The 25,510-nt window shown below is 39.3% G+C and overlaps 2 protein-coding genes across 7 annotated transcripts; one reads left to right on the top strand and one right to left on the bottom strand.

Annotated features, from left to right (window-relative positions):
* Window positions 1–1,049: 1,049 nt before the first annotated feature.
* On the bottom strand, window positions 1,050–18,562 carry GABPA (GA binding protein transcription factor subunit alpha). Of its 3 annotated transcripts, none has more exons than XM_060770477.2 (10): window positions 18,478–18,562; window positions 15,987–16,087; window positions 15,563–15,707; window positions 14,705–14,789; window positions 13,455–13,700; window positions 10,541–10,735; window positions 10,011–10,067; window positions 8,571–8,711; window positions 5,865–6,057; window positions 1,050–3,881 (listed from the first exon to the last, which is right to left on the bottom strand). In XM_060770477.2, the coding sequence occupies exons 2-10, from the start codon at window positions 16,061–16,063 to the stop codon at window positions 3,653–3,655; spliced, it is 1,368 nt and encodes a 455-aa protein (XP_060626460.1). In that variant the 5' UTR covers window positions 16,064–16,087; window positions 18,478–18,562; the 3' UTR covers window positions 1,050–3,652. The 3 variants fall into 3 exon arrangements, with proteins under 3 accessions (XP_060626460.1, XP_060626458.1, XP_060626459.1); XM_060770475.2 differs by lacking the exon at window positions 18,478–18,562 and adding an exon at window positions 18,071–18,191; XM_060770476.2 differs by lacking the exon at window positions 18,478–18,562 and adding an exon at window positions 17,616–17,887.
* Window positions 18,381–25,510, top strand: ATP5PF (ATP synthase peripheral stalk subunit F6). Of its 4 annotated transcripts, none has more exons than XM_060770480.2 (4): window positions 18,381–18,468; window positions 21,406–21,597; window positions 24,491–24,615; window positions 25,384–25,510. In XM_060770480.2, exons 2-4 carry the CDS (start codon window positions 21,428–21,430, stop codon window positions 25,410–25,412), a joined length of 324 nt encoding a protein of 107 aa, XP_060626463.1. In that variant the 5' UTR covers window positions 18,381–18,468; window positions 21,406–21,427; the 3' UTR covers window positions 25,413–25,510. The 4 variants fall into 4 exon arrangements, with proteins under 4 accessions (XP_060626463.1, XP_060626465.1, XP_060626462.1 ...); XM_060770482.2 differs by lacking the exon at window positions 18,381–18,468 and adding an exon at window positions 18,543–18,632; XM_060770479.2 differs by lacking the exon at window positions 18,381–18,468 and adding an exon at window positions 18,626–18,722.

The raw sequence follows: 25,510 nt of genomic DNA, 5'->3' as shown, positions 1-25,510 counted from the left end.
AGCCAAAAGGTATTACAAACCAGCCAGTAAGGAAGGTACATTGTTTTATGTATTTAGTATCAAATGTAAACGTAATTATGATTTCATAAAAGCATGTGACCTCAAATTGGATGTGTTTGAGGCGAACCTCAAGTTGTGGTCAATTTTTTCTCTGCTGCATTCAACACTAGAAATGTCAGAGGATGGAAGTTATGGACATTTTATGTGCCAGTCTTAAAAGAAGGAATAAAATGCATAAAGAATCAGTGGAATGAAGTCTTGAAATAGACAGATATTTCAGCACATTTTAAAATAAACTCATCTTGATTAATATCACACATTATATCGTCTGACATTGCAATGGTAAGAATGAAAATTAAGGTCATGATGCTATAGCCCCTGGAAGGCTATCTTAGGGTCTGAAATATATTCAGATGCCTCATTTTGAAGGCAGAAAGAGGTCTTACTCCAATTCACCTTTTGATGACTTTTGGTAGTTAGGATTGCATTCAGGGCCCTTTCACACAGCCATATAACCGAGAATATCAAGGCAGAAAATCCCATAATATATACTTTGAACTGGGTTATCTGCATCCACACTGCCATATATTCCAGTTCAAAGCAGAAAATGTGGGATTTTTTCATCTGTGGAAGGGGCCTCAGTAAGAGGACCATTCCTTCTCCTCACTGTAGTCTAACCTGGACTCCTAAAACCTACTCTGAAGACTGGGAAATGAAGTCTGCTGTTTTTCAGGCAATGAGGAGCACTGCAAGGGAGAACAGATATGAACAAATGCCATTGCACTGGCAGTCAGCTTCTAGCTTCATGTTGGATTTAGATCATTATTTTTTCCCATGTGTGTAATCTCTTCTTCTGCTATTATTGCACTACTGGTTTCAACCATACTTCAGTCATGCTTAGTGCACATCAACTGTGCATACAGCTATGACTAACTGGACCAAATTGATTTCAACTGGTCTACTCTAAACATGACAAAGTCTGTATCCAACCTATTATGCGTGCTAAAATTGCTCACAAAGCCCTTTCAAAATGCACAAAAGTCAAAACATTTTGCTGTGTAAAATTTTATTTTCTTACTTTACTATATTGACAATTTTATGCACAAATATTTTAGAGTAAAAATAGAAATAATTGTTTCATGTAAAATTACCAAAAAATTCAACACAAAAAGAAATACATAATTATCAGAATATGTGTCCTTAAAGAGTAAAAATGTATGCAAAACCTCTCAATTTACAAAAATTTGGGAATATAACATTTATATTTTAGTTCTGACAGCCACTCGGAGCTGTCTGACATACAATAATCCATACCCTCTTACTGAAGACCTCAAATTAGTCACAGATTGTCCCCCACAAAAAAAAATCTGTTGAACATGTAATGGACTAGACTTAAGTAAAGTCATACCGAAGGTATATCCACTGAAACTAATGGAACTTATGTTAGTCATGACTAACTTTTTTGTTTTAATGGGTCTAATAAAGCATTACAAAGTGTGGACCCAAGCCAGTGTTTTTTGAACACATCAATGCTTTATAAATGGGTAAAATATTTAACGCATCCAACAAATCTGCTAATAAAGTATACTGAAAATATAAAGGTCAGGAAACAATCCAGTGTATACAAAAGAACAGCCATTTGCCATTACCCCTAATATGGCTTAGTCTATTATGTGCATAGCTCAATATATCTATGACAATATTAAATACATGCAGCCTTGTAGTTACATGTATTTAATTTACAGCCTTCTACAATGAAACATTAGAAGTCTGATACACTACAAATATATATTTAAGAGGAGAATATAAACTAGAAATAAGACTAATATTACCTGTCTTGATGCTGCACAATACTACAGCCCACTTTCACAGAGTTGCACCCCATTTGCTCTCAGCTAACAGCTCCTGCTATGCATAGAAGTGAAATGTGATGAAAGTGGACTTTTCTTTTCTTATAATTATCCTTCAGAAATGACCTAATATATTCTGTTTGAAGGATAAAACAAAATTGAACTATGTGTTCTGTTATATACAGCAAGCCCCACTGGACTTAACTGGTCAACGTATGTTAAATGTTTTCTTTTTCTAAGATGATAGTTCAGGACTATGGAATTTTTCTTTTCTTTTTCAGCAAGAAAACTACTACTAGGCTTGTTGAAATTACTGGGACTCTTAAGGTAATGATAGGTATTGCCCAATATGCCAGAGCTATGCCATATTTTATGCTCATTGCTTATTACTCTAAGCCTAATGCTCAATTTTGAATGATTTATGCATGAAGGATGAAGACCTATTGTGTAACCATTTGCAGTTTTTCTGTTATATGAAATCACATTTTCTAACAGCATTGTTCTTTTAATTATAGTTAAAAAGCCCACATTTGGAACATAATTTTAAATAATTAGATACAGGTGTGTGTGCTGATGTGTGTGTGCAGGTTTATATGTGTGTTTATACACACATATAAGCACACATACAATACAACACATATTTTAAGGTGAAGAAGAAAAAAAATTGATGTAAATGTATTTTCCAAGTTTTATATGGTGATTAAAAGATCATAACAAAAAAATATGCAGGAATAAACAAAGCACTAGCATTACTGCATCTAGATTTAAAATGTATTTCACTTCAAATATTACCAAATCACGGAACTACATTTTGTTTAATCTGAATAATAATGCACCCTTTTATTTCCAAAGCACCAAAACAACAGCTTGGAAACCAAGTAATTTAAAGGAAGAAACCGCATTTTTATTTTAATACGGTAGTCTATATATCATAAGGAAGTCAAACTTCCATTTCTTACCAGTTTACCCACAGATTATGCTTTGCTTCCAAACAGGAAGGGACTTCTGTCTGTGATTAACATAAGTCTTCAGTTCATATTCAGCTATAGTGCAAGTATATGCAAAATCAGCTGATATACTCTGCAGTGTAAATTAAGACAAACCAAACCAATTCTTTGGATGAGAAATAGCATCTCCTAACAGGAAAAATATTGATTTTTTTCCAGACATTAAACTTTGCAAGATGTCTCCAGATAATTAAGCTCTTTCTCACAAATATGTGCATTATCTACATTTTATATCAAAATATTCATAATTGGTTTTGACCTCATTGGACTGACACTTGGGATATCTTTCGGTTCTTGTTGTATTACTCTTCTTTTTGCTAATGAAAAGAAACATTACCTGAGGGGGCCTATACTTCTCAGTGTTCCTTACAGCTTGGCATGTTTACATAATAAAGAGCATGGCAAGCAGAAGCTACTTCCTCTCTGGAAATATATTACTTCCTGTCTTGTGGCTGAAGAGAAGTGCAAAAAACTGAACTCAAAATAGTGATTGCTGTGTTTTGCAAACACTTCAGTTTCCTAAAATGCTGGGGGGGGGGGTACATCAGTAAGGCAAAATATATCACCAACAAATTTGGGTTCTTCTTGCCAATTCTTGTCTGTGGAGTGCCATCAATAAACATGAAATATATACCTTTAAGTGAAAAAAGATCTCAATCATGGAAGTCTCGATTTTCTGTAGAAAAACCATGCATATTGAACTGCTAAGGAATAAAGGAAGCTCCCATTTTAAGACCAGAAACTGCTCAGTACACAATAAAGGCCTCATGCGTCCACGCTTTTGGTCCGGGGTATTCAGTTATCTTTTTCTGTCTGTAGAGATGCAGTAGCTAATGCAACTGCTGTGACCGGTTGTGCAATGCCATGAAGTTGCATCTTTGCCAGTTTCTTTTGTTCACACTCTGTGACCAACCGGTTCAGCTCTGCTGCACTGTACCCAATGAGAGTCTTCAAGTCACAGACAAACTTGTACACAAACCTCTTGCCTTGGACTTTGCAGATCATGTCCCCATCATAGTAATACCTTCATTAAGAGATAAAAGGAAACCAAACGTTCTTGAAAAGTAACTAAATCTGACTGACACAAAATGATACATTAATAAACAAATTCAATACTGGAGCTTTGTTCCAAACCCTCCTTCTAACAGTTCATCTGAATGTTCAGGTGGAATCTCCTTTCCTGTAGTTTGAAGACATTTGTTCTGCGTCCTAGTCTCCAGGGCAGCAGAAAACAAGCCTGCTCCCTCCTATGATTTCCCCTCACATATTTATATATGGCTGTCACAATGTCTCCTTTCAGCTGTCTCTTCTGCAGGCTAAACATGTCCAGCTCTTTAAGCCGCTCCTCATAGGGCTTATTCTCCAGACCCCTGGTCATTTTAGTAGCACTTCTCTAGACATGTTCCAGCTTGTTAACATCTCCCTTAAATTGTGGTGCCCAGAATTAGACACAGTATTCCAGGTATGGTCTGACAAGGCAGAATAGAGGGGCAGCATGACTTCCTTGGATCTAGACACTATACTCCTATTTATGCAGGCCAAAATTCCATTGGCTTCTTTAGCTGCCACATGACATTGTTGGCTCATGTTCAACTTGTTGTCCACAAGGATTCCAAGACCTTTTCACATGTACTGCTATCAAGTCAGGTGTCCCCCATTGTGTATATTTGCATTTCTTTTTTTTTCTGCCTAAGTGGAGTGTCTTGCATTAGTCTCTATTGAAGTTCATTTTGTTAGTTTTGGCCCATCTCTCTAATCTGTTAAGATCGTTTTGAATTCTGCTCCTGTCTTCTGGAGCAATTCCCAATTTGGTGTCATCTGCAAACCTGATGAATGGCTCCAATGAAAAGCAAATGCAGTTGTCATCCCATTCCCTCTTTACCTATGAATTTTTCCTTATGGTAAAGGTAAACCTTTAAATGCCATTTTTACTTAAGAAGGAATATACTACCTACATTTGGAGAGTGTGGAGGGTTCAGCCACATACTTGGGCCAACTGAAGTTGTTTTACTAATTAAGGAAGGAAAGCAATAGTCTGTCCACACAAAGTGGAGTTTTCTGTCAGTTCCAACTTGAGGAAAATGCATTGTGTTATCAAGATATATTACAAAGCCTTTCTCCTCAATACATAAATGTGAAAAGTTGAAAATTTTATTATTATTATTTTTAGTTTGCAACTACTAGGTTCCCAAGAGTTGCAGCAAAAACATAAATGCTTCCAAGCTCTAGTCTTTTGAAAGATTCAGCCCAACTTAAATATGAGACTCAAGTAACAGATTCAAAATGTTTATTACACTAACATGAATAAACATCATGAGGTATCACATTAATACTACTATTATCGGAGAAGAATTTATAGTACATAGCCTCAATATACTGACAAGCAGCTTCATAAAAAGTTTGTGTGTCAGGGATAGTTTACATTCAAATGACTTTCATATTTTTAGTTAATTCAACTGACAGAGTGAATTGGTTTAAGTAAAGCAAGCCCTTAACTGACTATACATTTAGGAGAAGGTACTACTTCTACTAAATCCTGGTAACTATACTGATTGTTGTAACAGGAAATCAATCACCTATATATAAAGACTGCACAAATGCAACCATATGCTGAGGGATGAACAATAAAAGAGCTAGCAGTTTTCATGCTCTGCTTGTGAAGCTTTGCAGGCCCATGCAATTGCTGCCAAAACAAGATGCTGAACTAGATGAAAACTAATCTGAACCCCCACGAGCAGTTTTGCACTGTCATCTCACAGTAGTCATCCCAACAGGAGAGGGGTGAGAGGAAACAGTGCCAATTCATTAATTAGCTGAAAGACTAGCTGTCCTCCTTCACTTTCTCCAAGCAGTGGTTATTCCTTTAGGTGAAAAACAGATAGATGGGAAAGAGGGGAGACTCTATTACCTCTGCTGAAAGGCTACCTCCCATGGAACTTCTCCCCCTAATTTTTTTTGGATATTTATTTATTTATTTAAATTAAAAAATAACATGCTCTTGACTTACCGTAAAGCTCGACTGAGTTTCTCATAGTTCATGGTAGGCTTATTTTTACGTTGACCCCATTTCTGTGCAACCAACTCTGGTTGATTTAGTTTGAATTCCCCTTCATCACCAACCCATGAAATGCAATCCCGAGCATCTTTGTCAGTCAGAAGCTCAAGCAAGAACTGCCATAGCTGGATCTGACCATTATTTCCTATAGAAGATAGAAGTAATTAGAACTTAAAATATTTTTAGAATTTGACCTAACTAAAGATTTAATATGCAGAAATCTAATAAGCCAAGAATCCTGTATAGAAGGAGATAGCTGTGTTAGCCTGTTACCATACATGTGTGTGCAGAGAGGGAAATACAAAAGTTTATTAGGACCAAATAAAATTAAATAGCAAGCAAGACTTTCAGTGATGTAAACTCTTTGAAGTATAAAATATGCCAAATATTATCGTTAATATCTAGCTCGTTAAAATATCCATTACTCCAAAATCTTGTTTCATTTTTTGTGACATTTCATTTTGTCGCACTAATGCATGAAGCAGACGGTGTCAAAAACTCTGAGCTTCTGACTGAAGCAGTTTGTAATAAATACTGCAGGTGTGTTAATGTCTGCAAAATAAAATACAATTAAATATCTGTTCCCTTAGCAAGCTGTCAGTGCTATCACTTTCAAAACATTTAAATTAAAGCTAAGGGGCTATCTGAAACTCCTGCAATGTAAGAATACTCTCAACTATTTGTTCTAGAGTAGGCCTGCACAACGTGTGACCATCCAGTGTTTTGGCCTCCAACTCCCAGAAGCCCTAGCCACCTGTTCCAATGGTCAGGAATTATAGGGACTGAAGTCCAAACACTTGGAGGGCCATAAATTGTGCAGGCCTCTTCTAGAGCTTTTCCTGGTATTGAGTCAAAGTAACTGATTAGTAATTGCTTGGATCCTTTTTTTGTCATTTTTGAAGATGGGGATGATATTTGCCTTCCTTCTATCTGCTGGGACCTCTCCTGATCCCCAAGAATTTTCAAAGATTATTGACAGTGTATCCAAGACTACATCTGCTAGTTTGTTAGTTTTGGATACAGTTCATCAGACCCTGGAGAAGTGAATTCTCTAAGAATAGCCAGACATTTATTTATTATTGGGCATATTGGGTATCTGTGCCAAGTTTGGTCTAGTGAATGACAATACATCCTACATATCAGTTATTTACACGACAATTTGTAACAGTAGTAAAATTAAAGTTACGAAGTAGCAACAAAAATAATTATGTTCCTTGCTACTTTATAACTGTAATTTTGCTACTGTTATGAATGTAATGTAAATATCTGATATGCAGGATGTATTGTCATTCACTGGACTAAATTTGGCACAAATACCCGATATGCCCAAATTTGAATACTGGTGGAGTTGGGGGATTGATATTGTCATTTGGGAGTTGTAGTTGCTGGGATTTATAGTTCACCTACAATCAAAGAATATTCTAAACCCCACCAACGATGGAATTGAACCAAACTTGGCACATAGAACTCCCAGGACCAACAGAAAATACTGGAAAGGTTTAGTGGACATTGGCCTTGAGTTTTGGAGTTGTAGTTCACCTACGTATAACCAGAGAGCACTGTGAACTCAAACAATGACAGATCTGGACCAAACTTGGTACAAATACTCAGTATGCCCAAATGTGAACACTGGTGGAGTTGGGGGAAAATAGGCCTTGACATTTAGGAGTTGTAATTGCTGGGATTTATAGTTCACCCACAATCAAAGAGCATTCTGAACCCCATCAATGATAGAATTGGGCCAAACTTCCCACACTGAACCCCCATGCCTTAAAGGGACTCGCTGCGCAAGCCCCCCTCCAGATTTTCACACTCTCCCTCGCCTGCACATGTGCACCATGCTGCCATGTGCCAAGAATGCCTGCTCTTCTCCACTTGGCGTCTCAGAAACATCCCTCTCCTTGGCTGAGAGGCCAGCCAATCACAGCAGGAAGAGAGCTTTTGGTGGGAAGAGAAGGACAGGTGGAGAGCTCTTCAACCTTCTCTGCCAGAGGGTCCTGACCCCCAGGTTGAGAAACGCTGCTCTACAGAAAGCCTGAAATCATTCTCAACTGTGGTTTGTCTTAGTATTTTCCCTGGGTATTTATTCATATTCTCCTTTGAGGATTTCCACTTTTCTTCAGTTCAATCTCAGCTTATCTGAAAATTCTTTATAAATCCACCTTGACTTCTTTAGACACCTTTCTACTTTCTTGCCTTACTGGAAATGGAAACTTGTATTCAGATACAAGCATGCTTCCTGGGAAGTCCAGCAGGACATATATTTGAGTACAGAGGCTTATGGTCACTGCTTCAAAGCCGGATTCAGTTAGGGCCTCTAATATGTCTTACTAAATAATTTATCACCTCTTTTTAGGTAAAACAGAGAAAGAGAAAATAAAAATGATTTCAAAGTTCTGACAGAGAAGATGCTTAAAATACTGAAATAAAATATGAAACAGAAAGCTAAAAGGGGAAAGATAAGACGCCCCATACTTCATTTTGTATTTTTTTTTAAAAAAAAAAAAACCCTGTATATTTGGGATTTTTAAAAATGACAATATGGTGTTATCACTGTCCAAATAAAACAGGACCTCGTGGATTTTATAATTAGTCCTACAGATTAGTATATCTGCTATGTATATATTTATAATCTGTTGGTTTTTGGAAAAAAAATACCTGTTCTGTTACCAGGTGAACTTCTATCTTCTCCTGAAATCCTTGGTGCTCTCTGCACTTTTGCTGCTTTTGCAGTACTATTTATAACTTTAATGGTAGTTGGAGTAGAAGGCTGTACAGAAGCTGGTATAATCTGCACCGCTACAGAGATAAAAACATTAAACAATAGAATTACAAATGTGTGAAAGGAGCACATGAAGGAATTGCTATTCCAGACTATAATGCAGATGAATCTTCTGAAGTATTACAAACATCTGATGTGAACACATTACAATGTGCTGCTATAAACACAGGTAACATGTAATAATCTATTACTAATGTGATACGGGTGCATTTGAACTATGAGCTCTGTTTCAAAAACCTTTGCAATGTGTACATATAATAAAATAAATAAATAAATTTAATAAAACTGGAGATGAAATATTTTGGTAGTTTTGTTCAGTTTTTGTGAACCCAGAAACCAATGCTATGAAGCATTTAAAAATGTGAGACTATCAGACATCGAGAACAGAGGAAGCAAAGCACATGGGCTCTGTATTTCCCTCAGGACCTCTACTGATTTTATTTATTAATTATTTATTTGCAGCTTTTATATTCCGCCCTTCTCACTCCGCAGGGGACTCAGGGCGGATTACAGTGTACACATATATGGTAAACATTCAATGCCAATTTTTGACATACAAACATATACAGACATACACAGAAGCTATTTAACTTTTTCTGGCCACCAGGAAGCTGTTACTTTCATCGTCCATCTGCAACGCCAATGAAGCACTTCCGCATTCCACGCATGCTTCCCCGCTGGAATGCTTTGCTGGAGTCTTCTTTATGGCCTCATAAATCAGTTAATTTAGCCTCCCCACACTTTAAGGTGGTCCTTATTTTCCTACTTGACAGATGCAACTGTCTTTCGGGTTGCAAAGGTCGACAACAGGCTACACACAATTGGTTGGAAACCCACTCCAACCCAGGCTGGCTTCGAACTCATGAAATATATTTTAGAAGGGCCAATTATATTCTCTACAATGTGTAACTCGTTCCTTCACTGCAATTTTGGCTCCTAAAGCTTAAAAGAAGCCCCTAGAAGATGCAAATATCAAATCAAATGCAAAACAAAACAAAGCAAAGCAAAAATCAGAGAATCATAGGTGCAGGTTGATAGCGCACAGGTGTAGCACTCTTGAGTTTTAAGAGGGTAGATATATTGGTTTCAAAACCTTTGGAAGTTGCCCACTCCATCTAGTTTACCCAAAAGGCCTAACAATTAGAGTCTCAGATGTCCCAAATCTCAATTATGCTCAGCAGAAACCATAGTGTAAGTGCAACAGCTCATGAACTTCAAAACTGGAATAAGTTATGAAACTCTAATATCCTTCCAAGTTGAAAATAGGTTGAAAACTTGTATTCTTTTTAAAGAAAAAATATAGAACTACAACTTACGTTGATCAATAGTAACTGTTGCTATTTCTCCAGAATGTTCTTGACTAGCCAACACATCTGAAAGACACAACAAATGTACCACTTATTCAAATGAATGCCATGGCTTAACCTAGAGGGACACTTTTATTGAAAATATTAGATATGAATGAACATTACTATTATTTTGAAGAGAATATTAAAATTAGAAACAAAACAGTATGAGTATCATGCAAGAAGGGTAGAAGGGAGGAATGAGGAATTATTTTGAACTTTGTAGATAAAAGGCCTTAAAGGCCTTGATTATGTGATATTTTATGAATGCTTGCTTATGTTTTTATCACTTTTATGTCTATGTGATTGTTTTTATTTTATGTGCAGCACTTTGGAGTGCTTTGTTAGCCGCCCCGAGTCCCTTCGGGGAGATGGTGGCGGAGTACAAATAATTTTTAAAAAATAATAATATTTTTATATGCCATATTTTGTGCCTGCATACACTGCTTGATAATTAGGATTGTCATAATACAAATACTTGCTGAAAAAAACTCACATACATTTTCGAAGAAGTTCAAGGTGGCTCCAAAGGATTTCTCCCCGAGGGACTCTCTGAAAGAAGTCCTCTTGACTGAGGCTGCATAATTCTCTCCCAGGAATACTAAGAGTATTGAGGTCTATGTCAGTCATGCTGAATTCCTTCATCACCCATACTACCCAGTGTAGCACCTGATCAGTGGACCATTGTACTGGGTCTAAGAAAGTAAAGAAGGATTCTGAGTATTTTTTTAAATGTTACACCATAGATTCCACAAAACACTTCTTTATAGTAACATAAGACATTATAACAACCCAACTGACAGCAATTTCAGGTAGATCAAGCACATTTATGAACAAAAAGAACTGTGATACATCACCTATTATAATGATCTATAATACAGTTTCTTTCATAGAAAGAAACTGTATTATAGTAATATTATCTTAGGAAAGTTACTTTATAAGAATTAACTGTCTTAACAGATCCAACAATATCCCCCAGAAGAAGAGAATCACCATCCCCTTATGCAGTTATGTGCCAGAAACGTCCTTGAGAAGTTATTGGCATCGGGGGTATTTCTTGCCTGCTCATCCACATAGAAGATGAGCAAGAGAAGCTTCTCCGGCTCCTCCCTCTTCTGTATCTCTTCTCTCTTCTGGGAGAGGGGGAGGAGCTGGAGGAGGAGCTGGAAGTGCTCCTTGACATGGAGTGGCCTCGACGCCTCCCCAGTCTTGCTGAGCCTTGAGATGGAGGGCGGACTTGACCGTGTTTTGGAGAGGCTTCCCCAAACGGCCCGGCTGGAGGAGGCGGTGCCAGGATCGATGCCTCCATAATTGAGTCCTGACTGTTGTTTGCTGTGCGGGTCAAGGTAGGTGGCATTGCAGAGGCTTCTGAAGCATTTATCTCTTTCTCTGCCTGTTTGTCCTCTTGATCCCTATTATAGGGATCAGTGGGGATTTTTGGGGTCACCCCCTTGCCCACTATTCCTGCTTCCCCTGTCGAGGGAGCTTCCTTTGCCGCTTGCACCATTGTTTTAGGGTGTTGTGGCACTGTTTCTCCCTCTCGCGAGGGGATCTTCGGCTTGGTGTTTTTCTTATTTCTTATTCTGATATCAGCGGTTTGTGTGCTCGTTGGGTGCGCCGCTGGCTGACTTTTCTTATTCATTTTTGTGAGAGGTGCTCCGACGGTTTCATCTTGTTATTTGTGTAGATAGAAGAAGGGCTTGCTCGTAGAGAGCAGCTTTCAGTCTCAGTTCTCTATTCTTTTTGGTTTGTGGCATGAACACCTTGCAGATGGCGCACATTTGGGAGAGGTGTCGCTCTCCTAGACATAGTAGACAATTAAGGTGTGCATCGTTATCTGGAATCTTATTTGGGCACGATACACATTTTTTGAAGGAAGTGGTAGACATCTTCCTTCTGGTTTAATATTAGTTTTTAGATTATTTGTAAAGTCTCTGATTCCGTTGCTGCTTTTAGCGGCGGATTAGAAGAACTGGGCAGTAGCTCTGCTACTGGGCTATTTATACTGACTGGGAGAATGGACGGGGCTACACTAACGGTCAAAAATAGTCTCGAGAATGTTCGTTGCTGCCTGCGCGAGCGCAGGAATATACCAAATGTGTGATTCATAGCTGACCACTCTGGGAAATTGTTTTTATGCAGTCTCTTCTCCATAACCCACAACTGTACTATCAAACAGAACATGCTACTATATTAGCCAAGTTCAGATGTATCAATAAATCATGGTTGTTGTGATGTAGGTTGTAATGCTTCCAAAAGCTATCTCCCCTGCTATAGAAAAAAGAAAGGATTTTGAGCTCCCTGGTGTAATTTGGAACAAATGTATTTCCTGTTAACTATAAATATGGGAATATGTGGTTTTTCATGGCACTGATAAATCAATATACCTGGATCTGAAATCACTACTGATAAATCAATATACCTGTATCTGAAATCACTATCTGATTTGTTTAAATCAACTTTGGATAGAACAAACCAAATTCAGATGTAAGCTTGTTCAAAAAAAAAACTAACAAAAGTTTAAAATTACAAAACTTGGAAAGGAACAAAAGGATATTAAGTACAAGGCTCATGTCTGCACAAGTTTTATTATATTCATGCACAATTTAATGTTGCATCTGAACCAAACCTCCAGTTAATCCAACAATTCTTCTCTTTTTCAATAATGTTACTTGGAATGCTTCTTTAGCAGATGCTAAGGATTGAATCTGGAATCTTCTGTATGCAAAATATTCACTCTCCCATATACTAAAATGTCACATATTTTCTGAATTCATGTCAGATATTTGACATAATAATTAATCAATGTGAAACTGCCTGGTATCAAGTCTTGAATTAGCAAGACCCTGAATGTTATTAAAATTATCCACAAATTTGTTTATTTACTGAATTTATATGCCGTCCTTCTCAGCCCCGAAGGGGACTCAGAGTTGCCAAAACTCTTACAAACTGATATACAATACTTTAGTCATGAAACAGTTCTTCGAAAACATATTTATCTATTACAATTGGACAGTTTGAAAATAATCAAAATGCAATATTCCCCCTAGGTGATACATTTAAATACACCAAGGTCTTTCAAAAGAAAATATAAAATTCAGTATAAATCTTTGCATCTCTCACTTATGAAGCATCAATGCTGAACTCATACAGTTAAAACATTCACAACTGAAACTATATATACCTTTGCATAATCGTTTTATAACCAAGAAGAAAGCCTGAAGATTAGACAAGTCTTTCTATACTTGTGTATACATAAGAGAAACAGACATTGAAAAGAAGAAAATAAAATATTTGGGAGTGACAACACAAAAATTACAGAAAAGATGATGGAAAGTAACCACAAAGAGGCATAGAAGAAAGTCCTTAGGAGCATGAAAGGATGAGGGTGCAAAAATATAAATAACTTCGTACCATATGGTATTCCTAAGCGCTCCTGTTCTTTACGATAGCCTTCTAATGCTGCCGCCCACCGAGTTACTTGTTCAGATGTTTCATCAGATATGGTGGTTATATGTTTTGTCCCATCTAGTGTTATCACTTGAGCTTCTTCAACAAGATGTGCCTCAGTCTCAGTATGGTGGGCATCTGGGTCAATCACCACCTCAACTGTCTCGACTGGCTTTACAATTTCAAGGATGTTTAACTTTGGTTCTATTCCTATAGAAAGAAAGGATAAATAAATGAACAACTTTAAAAAAGCAATTTATAGAAACTAAACCATCCTTCCACAGTTTTCTTTACATTCAGTGTCTGCACTCTTTATCCACAGGGGGGAAAACCATCCATGGTTTGAATTTTTTAAAAAATCCAAAAAGGAAACTTCATCTTGCCATTTTACTACATCCTTGTATATTACTGGACAGGTATCAATGGAGGGTCCTGGAATCAATCCCCCTTCAGATTCCAAGGGTTCACTAGATAGGGAATTGGGCTTTTGGAACTTTACCTCTAACCTGGATGAGGGAAAACAGATTGAAACTAAATCCTAACAAGACAGAGGTGCTCCTGGTCAGCCGTAAGGCAGATCTCTCCTGGCATGCGGTCTGTGGCCCGCCCCCCACTCGCCATCCCTCCCCCCACTCGCCTGCCTGCTGATTGCTCACCCAACCGTCTACACCTTCGATTTGGGCACTTTGTCTTTAAAAGATTTGCCATAACTGCCTGAGATAATGTCTTACAACAATTAAAAAAAAACAATTTGAGAACTCTGTTGTCAGATTTATATTAAATTCTAAATAGTGTAATTTTAAAATATTTCTGGAACATTACACATTATTAATTCTTATATCAGCCACAAATGCTAGCCAATTGTCTATGCTAAAAATGCTGAACATGCTTTGACTTAAAATGTTTTCAATTATTCCGATACAATTATGAGTCAAACAATATTTCATCTAAGTCACAAACCTCTGAAGATGACTACAAAAACTTCAAAATGCTAAATTGAATTCAATTTGCCAAGTACTGATATGTATAATTATGAGATTCCCCTTGCATTATATGTGTACTATTTTAGTAATAAGCTGAAGTACTCATAAAGTAAACACTCAAAGAGAAAATAATTTATAAGCAAAAGCTGTTCACTTATCAGTGTGTAATAAATCTACATCCATGAATTTGTTTACAGGAAGTATTAAATATCTGTCGGACTGACTTCTTACCTTGCCTCGATATTACTTGGACACTAAGCTGCACTGTTCCATCTGTTTTGACACCTTGATCAAAAAGACTGCGATCTGGATCCAACTTGAAAACATAAAAATAAATTTAGGAAATTGTAAACTGTTTGTTCTAAATATTGATACTAGCAAACTTCTCATTTTTTAAAGCAATAGATTTCAAACTGCTTAAATAACTGTTAGTTTATAACATTATAACATTTACATTTTATGACCTCTGCAGAGTAAATTATATCACTGCAATTCAACATCAGCAGAATTCGGGTGTTCTTCCACCTTCCCATCAGTTCCACCTCTCTGTTCAGCCAAAAACCTGTTCCAGGGACGTCCCCAGTCCTTTGGAGCAGGTATCTAGGGTACACCGGAGTTTGGTAGGGAAAGGAGGATGCTAATTCTAGAAGAAAGAGTGAGACCCAGCAGTAATATACCACTGGACTCTGACCATAATCTTTTATCATTTATGTATCTTATGCATTCATGTTCTGCCTTTTTCCTGTAAGTCAAGACAGCTAATAGCAATAAAAACAAGTAAAGATAAAAAAATACCCCTAGAATGTTAAAGTATTAGAATATATAGAATTATAACCATTTAAATTATATAAATCAGAAATATTTTCCAAAATCTGTCACAATAAAAAAGTTTTCATCTGCAAACAGAAGGACAGTAAAGGGTAGGTAACTCTGACCTCTTTAGGAAGTGATGTCAGATAAATTCTGAGAATACCCTCTCTCATGTTCCCACAAGATTAGTTTATGAGGGTAGAAATGAGAGAAGAGTCAATAATTCAACCAACTGCAGTTAATATAAACTCTCATTCACAAAAAAATGTATTGCTTTACCTGTATATCTTGTAGACAGATTTCATGTGCTTCTAAAGAACACTGAAGCCTTGGTTCCAGTAGTTTCTTAAGATTTCCAACTGGTTCATTGATATCAATTGCCTGACTCACAAATTCTACAGTGGTATATGTTTGCTCAACAATGCTGAAATTAGAGTGAAAAGAAGTTTTCTGCTGTGTTTATGTTAAAAGTTTTAGTTTAAAACATTTCTGGAGTAGTATCTAAATAATTGACCTCATTTTAACAAATTTTAAATAGCTTGTAATGTGGAGAAGAATCACATGAAGCCCCTCTAGAAAAAGGATACGTTCTTCATGTGACTATCGACTAACAATCCAAACCCCAATATTCTTCCTAAGCTAAAAATATTACAAGGAAGATTTCCTCCTCTCCAATCTTTATTTTTAAAACTTTTCTGTATACCTTTCTTCAGTGCACTCTTGTTTCTCAGTTCCATCGATTTCAATTTCTATTAGCTCGTCTGATTCTCTTTTAGTCATGTCTGAAATTTTTCAAGAGATGGCCTGCAAATTAAGTACAAATGATTAATCCACACATTATATACAAAATGAAACAAACAATTTTTGCTAGTTCATGTACTGTGTATTAGAGGAAAGAGCAAGTGCTTTAATCAGATTCCCATTTGAGTGGTTTAGGACAGAAGTGTAGGCCCAACTTAGACACGCATTCTACTAAGACTACAAGGACTCTTCTAATAAATAAATAAATAAATAATATTAGGCTGTTAATTCCACTGAAAACTCTTTGATCTGATAAACAAATTAAACAAAGAGCCTACTTTCGTTTTACAAGTGCAGTGCCATCACTGTAAATTGGTGGTTCTCAACCCCCCCCCCTTTTTCTTTTTTTTAAACCAGGGACCACTTTGACTAAGGACCACTCTCCAACATTAGGACCATTAGTCTGACATGGTGGTTGTTAGAGTGGTCTAGCATTTCTGTGTTCTGTGGGAGTTGAAGTCAAAAACACCTGGAAAGAGGGCCAAAGTTTGCCCATGCCTGTTATATACCTATATGTGATGCTGAAAAGGGACATTAGCCAGGGGGTGGGGGGGGGGGAGAGATTAAAAGCCCTGGTAGAAGTGATCTAACTACTCTTTGGGTAACTTTAACACAATGAATAATTATGGCTTTAGCCAACAGAAAAAGGAAGGCCACTGAAGTTTTCCAGGCCCTTTGATCTTCCAGAACAGGATAACTTTTGGAGGGACTCAAATCGACTGAGAGGAGTGAAATATATTAAAACATTTTTTAAAAGTCGTGAGGTACTGCTGGCCAGATACAAAGGCAGAGCCAGCAACCTGAAGTAGAGTGGAAGGTCAATGCCCACCAATCCCTTCCAGTATTAGGAATTAGAAAGGTTGCAAACCACTGCCTTAGGGTTTGACTGGCACTTACGGGTAGGCCAAGTTGGTTGCTGCAAGTAATGACAGTGTGAATAAATTGTCAAAATTTGCTTGAGATAGTGCCTGCAATTCTGGAGGGACTCGTTTGATTTTTTGCTTCTCATAGACTTAGCTTGGGGCTTTGGCTAACCAGTCAAAATTTATGAGTAAACCAGGTTGTTATTAACCTGAAAAATTAGCCATTCCCTGTCATGCGTTGCTGTGGCAGAGTCTGGTGATCTGGAAAATTAAGTAACGAGAAACTGTTGGTTTCTAATATATGTTTGTGAGTAAACAGTATTCCTGGTTGTTTCTTTGTCAGTGCTGATGTAGAGATTGTCTGGTTTGCCTACTCTGGAACATGCAACATATAATTGTCCTTCTATAGAGGTCCCTTTCAAATCTATGATACTATATCTGTCATATACATATGTGTGTGTGAATCATATATCTCTGTCTGGATGGCTCTTTGTCAGGAGGGCTCTGATTATGTGAAGGGAGTTGGACTGGACGGCCTTAAGCCAGCATTTCTCAACCTGGGCGTCGGGAACCCGTGACCCCCCCCCCCTCACACACACACCCCTTGGCTAGAGCCCTGCCCAGAACCCACAGGAATGCCTTCGCCTCAAAGGAAGGGGGCTGTTTACCTCCTCGCCCTGAAACGGGGCCTTAAGCAGGGCGGAGGGGCAGCCCTATATCCTCCTCCTCCGTCTTCTTCTTCTTCGGGGAGGAGAAGGCGCCACGCGGAGGGCGGCGAGGGGCCCTTTCCCGCCTCGCCCCCTGTCAGAGAAGGCGCCTCCATGCCCAGAGTCCCTTCCCAGGCCCCTCTTTCTTTCTCCTGGCCTGCTTCCCGCCCGCGGCGGCGCCTCCTTGTTGTTTGAACTCGGAACGGAAATGAGACTCGCGCCGCGCGGGGCAGAAACGGAAACAAAACACCAGAAGCGCCGAGGCCACGAGACCCCCTCCTTCCTTCCTTTTTTCCCTCCCTTCCTTCCTCCCTTCCTTCCTTCCCTCCCGGATACGGCGCCAGCCAGGCGCTTCCCCCTCCGCGGCCCTCCCTCCTCCTCCTCTTCCTTTCCCCTCCGCGCCTTCGGGCACTCACCGGCCTCGGCCACAAAAGACACCCGCGCGGCCCCCACCCTCCGGCCGCGCTCTCCCGCTGGGACTCGGCGGCTCTCCGGAAAGGCCTGCGCGCGCTGCGACTCCGGCGGAGAGGCCTGCGCGCGGGGCCCTGGCGGGGGAGGGAGGGAGGGAAGGAGGGAGGCACGCGCGCACACACACACACACACACACCGTCCCCCGCCAAAGGGGACAAAACTACACCTCCCGGCATCCCTCGCGGCGCCCGCTGCTGCCACCTCTCGGCGCTTATACAGCTCGCACCACGGTGTGAGGTTTTTTGTTTTTTTTTTTACAAACCGGAAATGAGCCTTACGGCTTCCGGTGCAAGAGACTTAAAGTCGCCTTTCCCAAGATTTTTTTTCTCTTGTCTTTCGAACAGTAAGTCACCATAGAGTGAGGGGGCGCTCCTCTCCTCAGGCGGAACGACAAAAGGCGGCCTCGGCGGGCGTGCGGTGGCTTATTCTCAACGCGGCGCTCCCGAAATCCTTTGCGCGGGTTGTGGGCGGGGCCAGGCCCGCTCTAGGACGAAAGGCTCGGGCAAGGTGACCGGCGCTGCTCCCGGGATTGAGCGAGGCCAGAGAAGGCCCCAGGGAAGGCAAGGCGGAAGGGGAACCACCGGGCCTGCTCTTCAGGTTTGGCCTTCCTTGGCGGTGCTGGGAGGGGTTTTTAAACCCGCCTCGTCTTTGAATTAGTGGCGTATTCGGACGCTGAACAAGAAGGACGTTATTCCCTTCCATTTTGGGAGCAGAAGTCCAAAACAACAGCTGGGAACCACTGACCTCAAGGCAGCAGATGCCATAAGTACTGTTCCCTCTAGTTAGTACTTGAGTGGGAATGAATACCAATGAATGCCAGGTATCCTAGGCTATGGGTCCTTGCACACAACCCTATATCCCAGAATATCAAGGCAGAAAATCACACATTATCAGAGTGTGGACTCATATAACCCAGTTCAAAGCAGATTTTGTGGGATTTTCTGCCTTGATATTCTGGGATATAGGGATGTGTGGAAGGGCCCTAACTTTCATAAAAAGGAACCGAATAAAATCCAGAGTTATTGTTTTGAATGGGAATATATGACCGTGTGGACTCAGATATCCACACAGCCCTATATCCCAGAATATCTGCTTTGAACTGGGTTATTTGAGTCCACACTCAGATAATTTGGAGTTTTCTGCCTTGATATTCTGAGATATAAGGCTGTGTGGAAGGGCCCTCAGACATCCCATGGCCCTTCCACACAGCCCTATATTCCAGAATATCCAGGCAGAAAATCACACTATCTGCTTTGAATTGGGTTATCGAAGTCCACATTTAGATAATGTTGAATTTTCTGCCTTGATATTTTGGAATACAGGGTTGTGTGGAAGGGCCCCCAATTCAAAGAACATATTGTGGGTTATTCTGTCTTGATATTCTGAGTTATGTGACTCTGTGGAAGGGCTCTAAGTTCACAGGAAGCTTGAAGCACATACACAATCAAAAGAGCCTGTGAGCACTGTCATTTCCTTTATCTCTTTTTGTCTTTCCCTATCATTCTCACGGAGTATTTAAAAACTAAAGTGGTCCCTTGTTATCTTTTGGATGCCTTTCAATAAGTCAAGAGAGAAATTCCTTGTCCTATTGAAATTGCCAGCATCATAAAAATAAGGATTAGGGAAAGAACTTGCAGGATGGTGGTAGGCCTTTATGAGAAAGTCTTCGTGTTTATCATAATAATCCTTTGGATTTTCTGTTTCTTAATCATCTTTGTTCTTCTTGCCATTCCCCACCCCATCTGTTTAAAGATTAATAACAGCTTCCAGTTGAATGCAGAAGGAGAGAGAGAGCACATCAAATCTAATAAATTTCTTCAGGCAGGAATTCTATTTGGTTGCAGCCTTTCCTCCAACATATAGATATATCTCTTTGTGTGTGTATGTATTATTTATTTCTAATGGGATAAGGATGATGACCTGTTAGGATCACAACCTATTGGGGATTTTGGATTATGACCTGTTAGGATCATAACTTGATGGGTAGCAGAGTTATGAGGGTATTCTTTTAGTTCATTAAGTAATGGATGATCGCTGGGCTCGTAAATATCTTGTCTCTAGTCGATGCTCTCAGCAGACAAAGATTTAACTACACTTTTAAAATAACTTGTTTTGTTTTAATCATAACTTAATGTATTTAAATATACAGTCACATTTCTTGTCAAGTTAAACTTTAAAATATATCAGTTTGAATCTTTATCTTAAAGTATTTAACAATATCTTCAAAACCCGTATTGTTCTGTACAGTTCTCTTTCATAACAGTCTACTTTCAAAGGAACTCAAGCCTCAACAGTTTTCTAACTGCCTACACTGACATATGACTGAAAAACAGACTTCTATATTCAAGCTGACTCAAGGCTCAACAGTCATTCCTCAACTGTCATCATGTTTAAAATGCATTCTAAATGTAGCCCCTCCCACTGCCTCAAGTATATAGAGCTAAGGAAACTGCAAACCAAATAACATACACTTCAGGAAATAAAACAACACATTATAAACAGACAAAACAATAAATAGAGAAGGCTTGAGAAGGTTGCTATCTCCAACAATTTTAGTCAATGAGCAGTAGAAAAAAAGCTATGGAATAGATAAACACATTAGTGCAGTATTAAACAGTAGGATATTAGAATGCTTCTGTAATGCCTTCCCTCTTCCATGGCCTTTTCCCTTCTGCTGCCATGTCTTCCTTTTCTTTTCTGTGGTCATTTGTGTGTTCACTTTACTTTACTTTTTGGATCTAAAAAGGAAGCGGGGGAATGGTAAGGTAAACTGGGGATGTTCCTCCTTTTTGTTCTATTTGCTGCTCCCATTTTGTAGGGATGTCAACTAAATAGGCAAGAAGAAGGAAGATGAAGAAGAGCCTCCAGCTTCAGGTTCTAAGGCAGTGACGACATTTCGCCTTTAGAATGGGCCTTGTCTACCCTGTAGCCCTTGGCACCTACTTCCTGCTTGAAATTAGAGAAGAAACAAATTGCACAGTTGACCCCCCCCCCCCCCCCATATCCACAGATTTAGCCATCCATGGCTTGAAGTATTTTTTTAAAAATCAAAAAAGTTATGCTTGCGTTTTCCATTCTATATAAGAGACACCATTATACTACCACACTTTATATAACAGGACTAGAATATCCACAATACTTAGTATCTTAAAGTATTTAACAATATCTTCAAAAACCATATTGAGAGGGTTGCAAGAGCAGAGGGAGGGGGTGGAATCCTGGAAATAGGAGTAGGTGTGAAGCAGCTGATGTATAACTTGATTTTATCTTATTTTTACAGTTGAAACATCTACAAATTCATCATGATTCTTCAACAGCTGTTTAGGTTCTCTTCTATTTTTCATTCAACACTCTCAATCCACTTACGTAGAAATATTGGCTTTTCTGCCATTGTGTTTAACAAGGCAAAGGAACTTGATCCTGTACAGAAACTCTTTGTGGACAAGATCAGAGACTATAACACAAAAAGCCAGTAAGTAAATGAACACCTCAGTAGTGAATCTGATTCTGAATCTCTTATGGAAGACCTACAAACATCAAGTTGTATGTCATAACTGTAGATTGAATTGAGCTGAAGCTTTAATTTCCAAAACTAAAAGGGTGTTAACTTGTTGCCCTAATTCTGCGTGTAGATAATAATTGAAGCATTCACAAACAAACTTCCTGTAGCTACAGAATATTTTTTTATTTGGAATTGTTTAGAATAATATATGAGAGGAAGTTAGTGTTAATGGTAGGAGATATATCTATATCTATATCTATACATTTCCTACTGGCGTGCAACGGGGAAGCAAAACTCTAAAACCCCTCCACAAAACTCTACCAAAATTGCCATGCCCCAAGGACAACCCACTAGGTACAAACTAATCCACTCAGAAATCAAAACCACACAACAACAACCACAAAAAACGGCAAAACAACTGAGCATGCGCATTGGTGCAAACCCCCCGGCGCACGCGCACACATGGCCCCTCACCCCCCCCCCCGCGCGCGCGCGTTCGCCCCTTCACACCCCCCGCGCGGCATTACATCCATAGAATAGAGTTGAAAGGGACACTCCAAGCCTCGCCGCATCCCCACCGGAAAGACACGCCCCCTCCCTTCGCCCCACCCCTTCCCTCCGTGATTCACTCCTGGAAGGAAAGGGGTGGGGCAAAGGGAGGGGGCGTGTCTTTCCGGAGGGGGAGGGAGGAGGGAAGGAGTGAGTCAGGGAGGGAAGGGAGGGGGCGTGTCTTCTTCCTCTCCAAACCCCGCCCCCTCCCTTCGCCCCACCCCTTTCCTTCCAGGAGTGAATCACAACTGTAATTTTGCTACTCTTATGAATGGTAATCTAAATATCTGATATGCAGGATGTATTTTCAGTCATTGGACCAAATTTGGCACAAATACCCAATACTCCCAAATTTGAATACTGGTGAGGTTGGGGGTGATTGATTTTGTCATTTGGTAATGCTGGAGTTGCTGGGATTTATAGTTCACCTAAAATCAAAGAGCCTTCTGAACTCCAACAATGATGGAACTGGATCAAACTGGGCACACAGAACTCCCATGACCAACAGAAAATACTTGAAAGGTTTGGAGGGCATTGACCTTGAGTATGAGAGTTGTAGTTCACCAACATCCAGACAGCACTGTGGACTCAAACAATGACGGATCCGGACCAAACTTGGCATAATTCAATACGCCCAAATATGAACACAGATGGAGTTTGAGGGAAATAGACCTTGACATTTGGGAGTTGTAGTCACTGGGATTCAGAGTTCACCAACACTCAAAGAGCATCCTGAACCCCACCAACGACAGAATTGGGGCAAACATGCCACACTGAACCCCCATGACCAACAGAAGATACTCAGGTTTACACAAGCATAAAGAAGGGGGAGGAAGGAGGGATGCCAGAGAGAGAGAGAGAGAGAAAGAGGGGAAAGCAAGGAGTGTGAGAGAGAGAAAGAGGGCGAGTGAAGGAAGGAAGAGAGCCCAGGCAGAGACTTCAAAACTCTTACTAAAGGCCACAGCAACGCGTGGCAGGGCACAGCTAGTGTGTGTGTGTGTGTGTGTGTGTGTGTGTGTGTGTGTATATATATATATATGCAAAAAAAACCAAACAAACCTAAAGTGTCTGATATATACTATTCTTGAGTAGTCAGCCGTATTTCTTCTGTCATACAAAGTGCTATAGGTTTTGTATGTTCACAACCAACAAATCATGTGCTATATTGCAGTGGAACAGAACTCTTGTCCATTTTTTCTAAGCCTTCCAACAATTGACCACTTCCTTTAGTGGTTAATAGAAAGAAGAAAAAACTAATTTATTTAGCTCTTTCTTTAAATACAACATTTGAAGAATTCCGTTCCTCAACCTCTCTCCTTCGCCACACCCACTATTGTGAAAGATCTCTCCCATTACACAGCCCAGGAAAAAAAATTATTCTTGTTGTCTTGCTTTTTAGACTTGTTCCTGAGGTACTTTGAGGTGCAGGTTCAGAAAACTGCATTGGATAGGCTGCATTAACTCTAGTGTCTTAGATATGGTTATCACAATTTATTATGGGTGAACAGATGAAAACCACTAAATGGCATATTTTCTGTGTTTCAAAAACCAGAGTTAAGGGGGGGGGGGTGCCATTTTTGGAATCATCAGGTCAAATATACCCAGAAATAGGTCTAAGATTTGAAGCACCAACATATGTGTTGGCCACAGTTACAATTTCTTAATTGTAGTTGTGATATTGTCAGATTTTTTTCTGTGAACAGAGTAGTTGTACAGATAAGACATCAGGCTATCCTATCTGTACTTTATGGCCATTATGTAAGTTAAGAACAACTAACAGCCAAACGCTTACCTCATTTTTAACTATGCTGACTGTTAGATGTTTTATTGTTGACCATGCTTTTAAATGTACTTGTTTAGTGATTAATTGTTCTGTGTTTTTATTTTGATATTTAATTTCATTTGATTAGTGCAATGCTCTTATTATTCCATATTATTTATTCCTGTAATGTTTTGGTATATACCAGGCATTGAATATTTGCCCTGAGTCCTCCCGGGGGAGATAGGGTGGTCTAAAAATAAAGAAAAAAATAAACTTCACAACCTCTGAGTATGCTTGCCACAGATGCAGGCGAAACTTCAGGAGAGAAGGCTTCTAGAACATGGCCGTACAACGCGAAAAACCTACAACAAAAACCTAAGGAGTGAGGTGACATTCAGAAGGTCTTTCCCTGTAGTCACAAAGAGTTGGATTTTAACCTCTCAAGCTAACACATGAACACAGTTTACTACCATTTTAAAACAAGCACTTGCTTAGGTTTCTGTAACCTTCTAAAGTCATTATTAAGTAAAGGTTTAATTGTTAAATTTGTAGGAAAGCTGGTGGCCCTGTTGATGCTGGCCCAGTCTATGAGAAAGAAATGAATGAACAAATTGTGAAACTCCAGAGGTTATATGGCGGTGGAGACCTGACTAAATTTCCGGACTTCAAGTTTGAGGGTAAGCTTCTGGAAGTATCCTGTGTTAATATGTGAACGTGTAGAAATGGATCAGCAATTGGACCATCCACTCATAAAGAGGTTGTGGGCAGAACAACCAATTTGTAAGGTGTTATTAGGTTCAGTTTTGCACATACTTCAGTGTGTGTGTGTGTGCTGCATTCAAGACTTGTTTCAAGATTTCTGGGAATAAAGTAAATAACTAAGTGGTAAATTGCACTAAATGTTCTATCTGCTGTAACAAACAAAATGTATAAAACAATTGATGACAAATTTTATATGTTATTTTAAAATGTTATATCTGATGCAGCATAACAAGGTGTACAAACCTATATGCAGTTTACAGGCAGAGATAGATTAGAGTCCATACTACAGTTCTGATCATTAATCTCAAGTATTTTTTTTTATCTCAGTTACCTAACATTTGCACTATTTTTGGTTGGTCTTTCCATCTTACTGTTTCCATGTTTTTAAATGTGGTAATAACTTGGGTCAAAAGCAATCCAACAAGGCATTGATCCTGCACAACTCATATCTCATACGGATTCATTCATTATAATATTGTTCAGTAGTAGTGCTTGCTGCTGACCCTGATCCTTTGAACATTGGGAAAGATTGCTGTATACTTGCCAAGCTAAAGCTGCAGATATTTGCTCTCAGGAAAAACATTCCGCATTTAGTTTCTGGTAATTTGCTAGTACCGTGTTGCAGAACTCTTCCTGTAGGATTTTTTCCCCCAAACTGACACTTCATTTTCCCTTTTTGGCAGAACCTAAGTTTGAAGAGGAACAGAAGTGATGGTGTGGTCGTGTGTGCACATCAAGCAACAGTGTCGGATTGGATTTGTTGAATTAGGCCTGTCTTTGTGGCCTCAATAAATAGTTCCGTGTTCAGTC

Source organism: Anolis sagrei, chromosome 3, assembly GCF_037176765.1.
Source record: "Anolis sagrei isolate rAnoSag1 chromosome 3, rAnoSag1.mat, whole genome shotgun sequence".
NCBI classification, from domain to species: domain Eukaryota; kingdom Metazoa; phylum Chordata; class Lepidosauria; order Squamata; family Dactyloidae; genus Anolis; species Anolis sagrei.
The sequence above is the reverse complement of the archived record's forward strand: the minus strand, read 5'-3'. Positions and strand labels throughout refer to the sequence as shown.

Coding starts and splice junctions, on each gene's coding strand:
- GABPA (XM_060770477.2), bottom strand. CDS start 16,063: ATGACTAAAAGAGAATCAGACGAGCTAATAGAAATTGAAATCGATGGA. Junction 13,701..14,704: donor CCAAGTAATATCGAGGCAAG/GTAAGAAGTCAG, acceptor TTCTTTCTATAG/GAATAGAACCAAAGTTAAAC. Junction 10,736..13,454: donor GCGCTTAGGAATACCATATG/GTACGAAGTTAT, acceptor TTACTTTCTTAG/ACCCAGTACAATGGTCCACT.
- ATP5PF (XM_060770480.2), top strand. CDS start 21,428: ATGATTCTTCAACAGCTGTTTAGGTTCTCTTCTATTTTTCATTCAACA. Junction 21,598..24,490: donor GACTATAACACAAAAAGCCA/GTAAGTAAATGA, acceptor TTAAATTTGTAG/GAAAGCTGGTGGCCCTGTTG. Junction 24,616..25,383: donor TCCGGACTTCAAGTTTGAGG/GTAAGCTTCTGG, acceptor CCTTTTTGGCAG/AACCTAAGTTTGAAGAGGAA.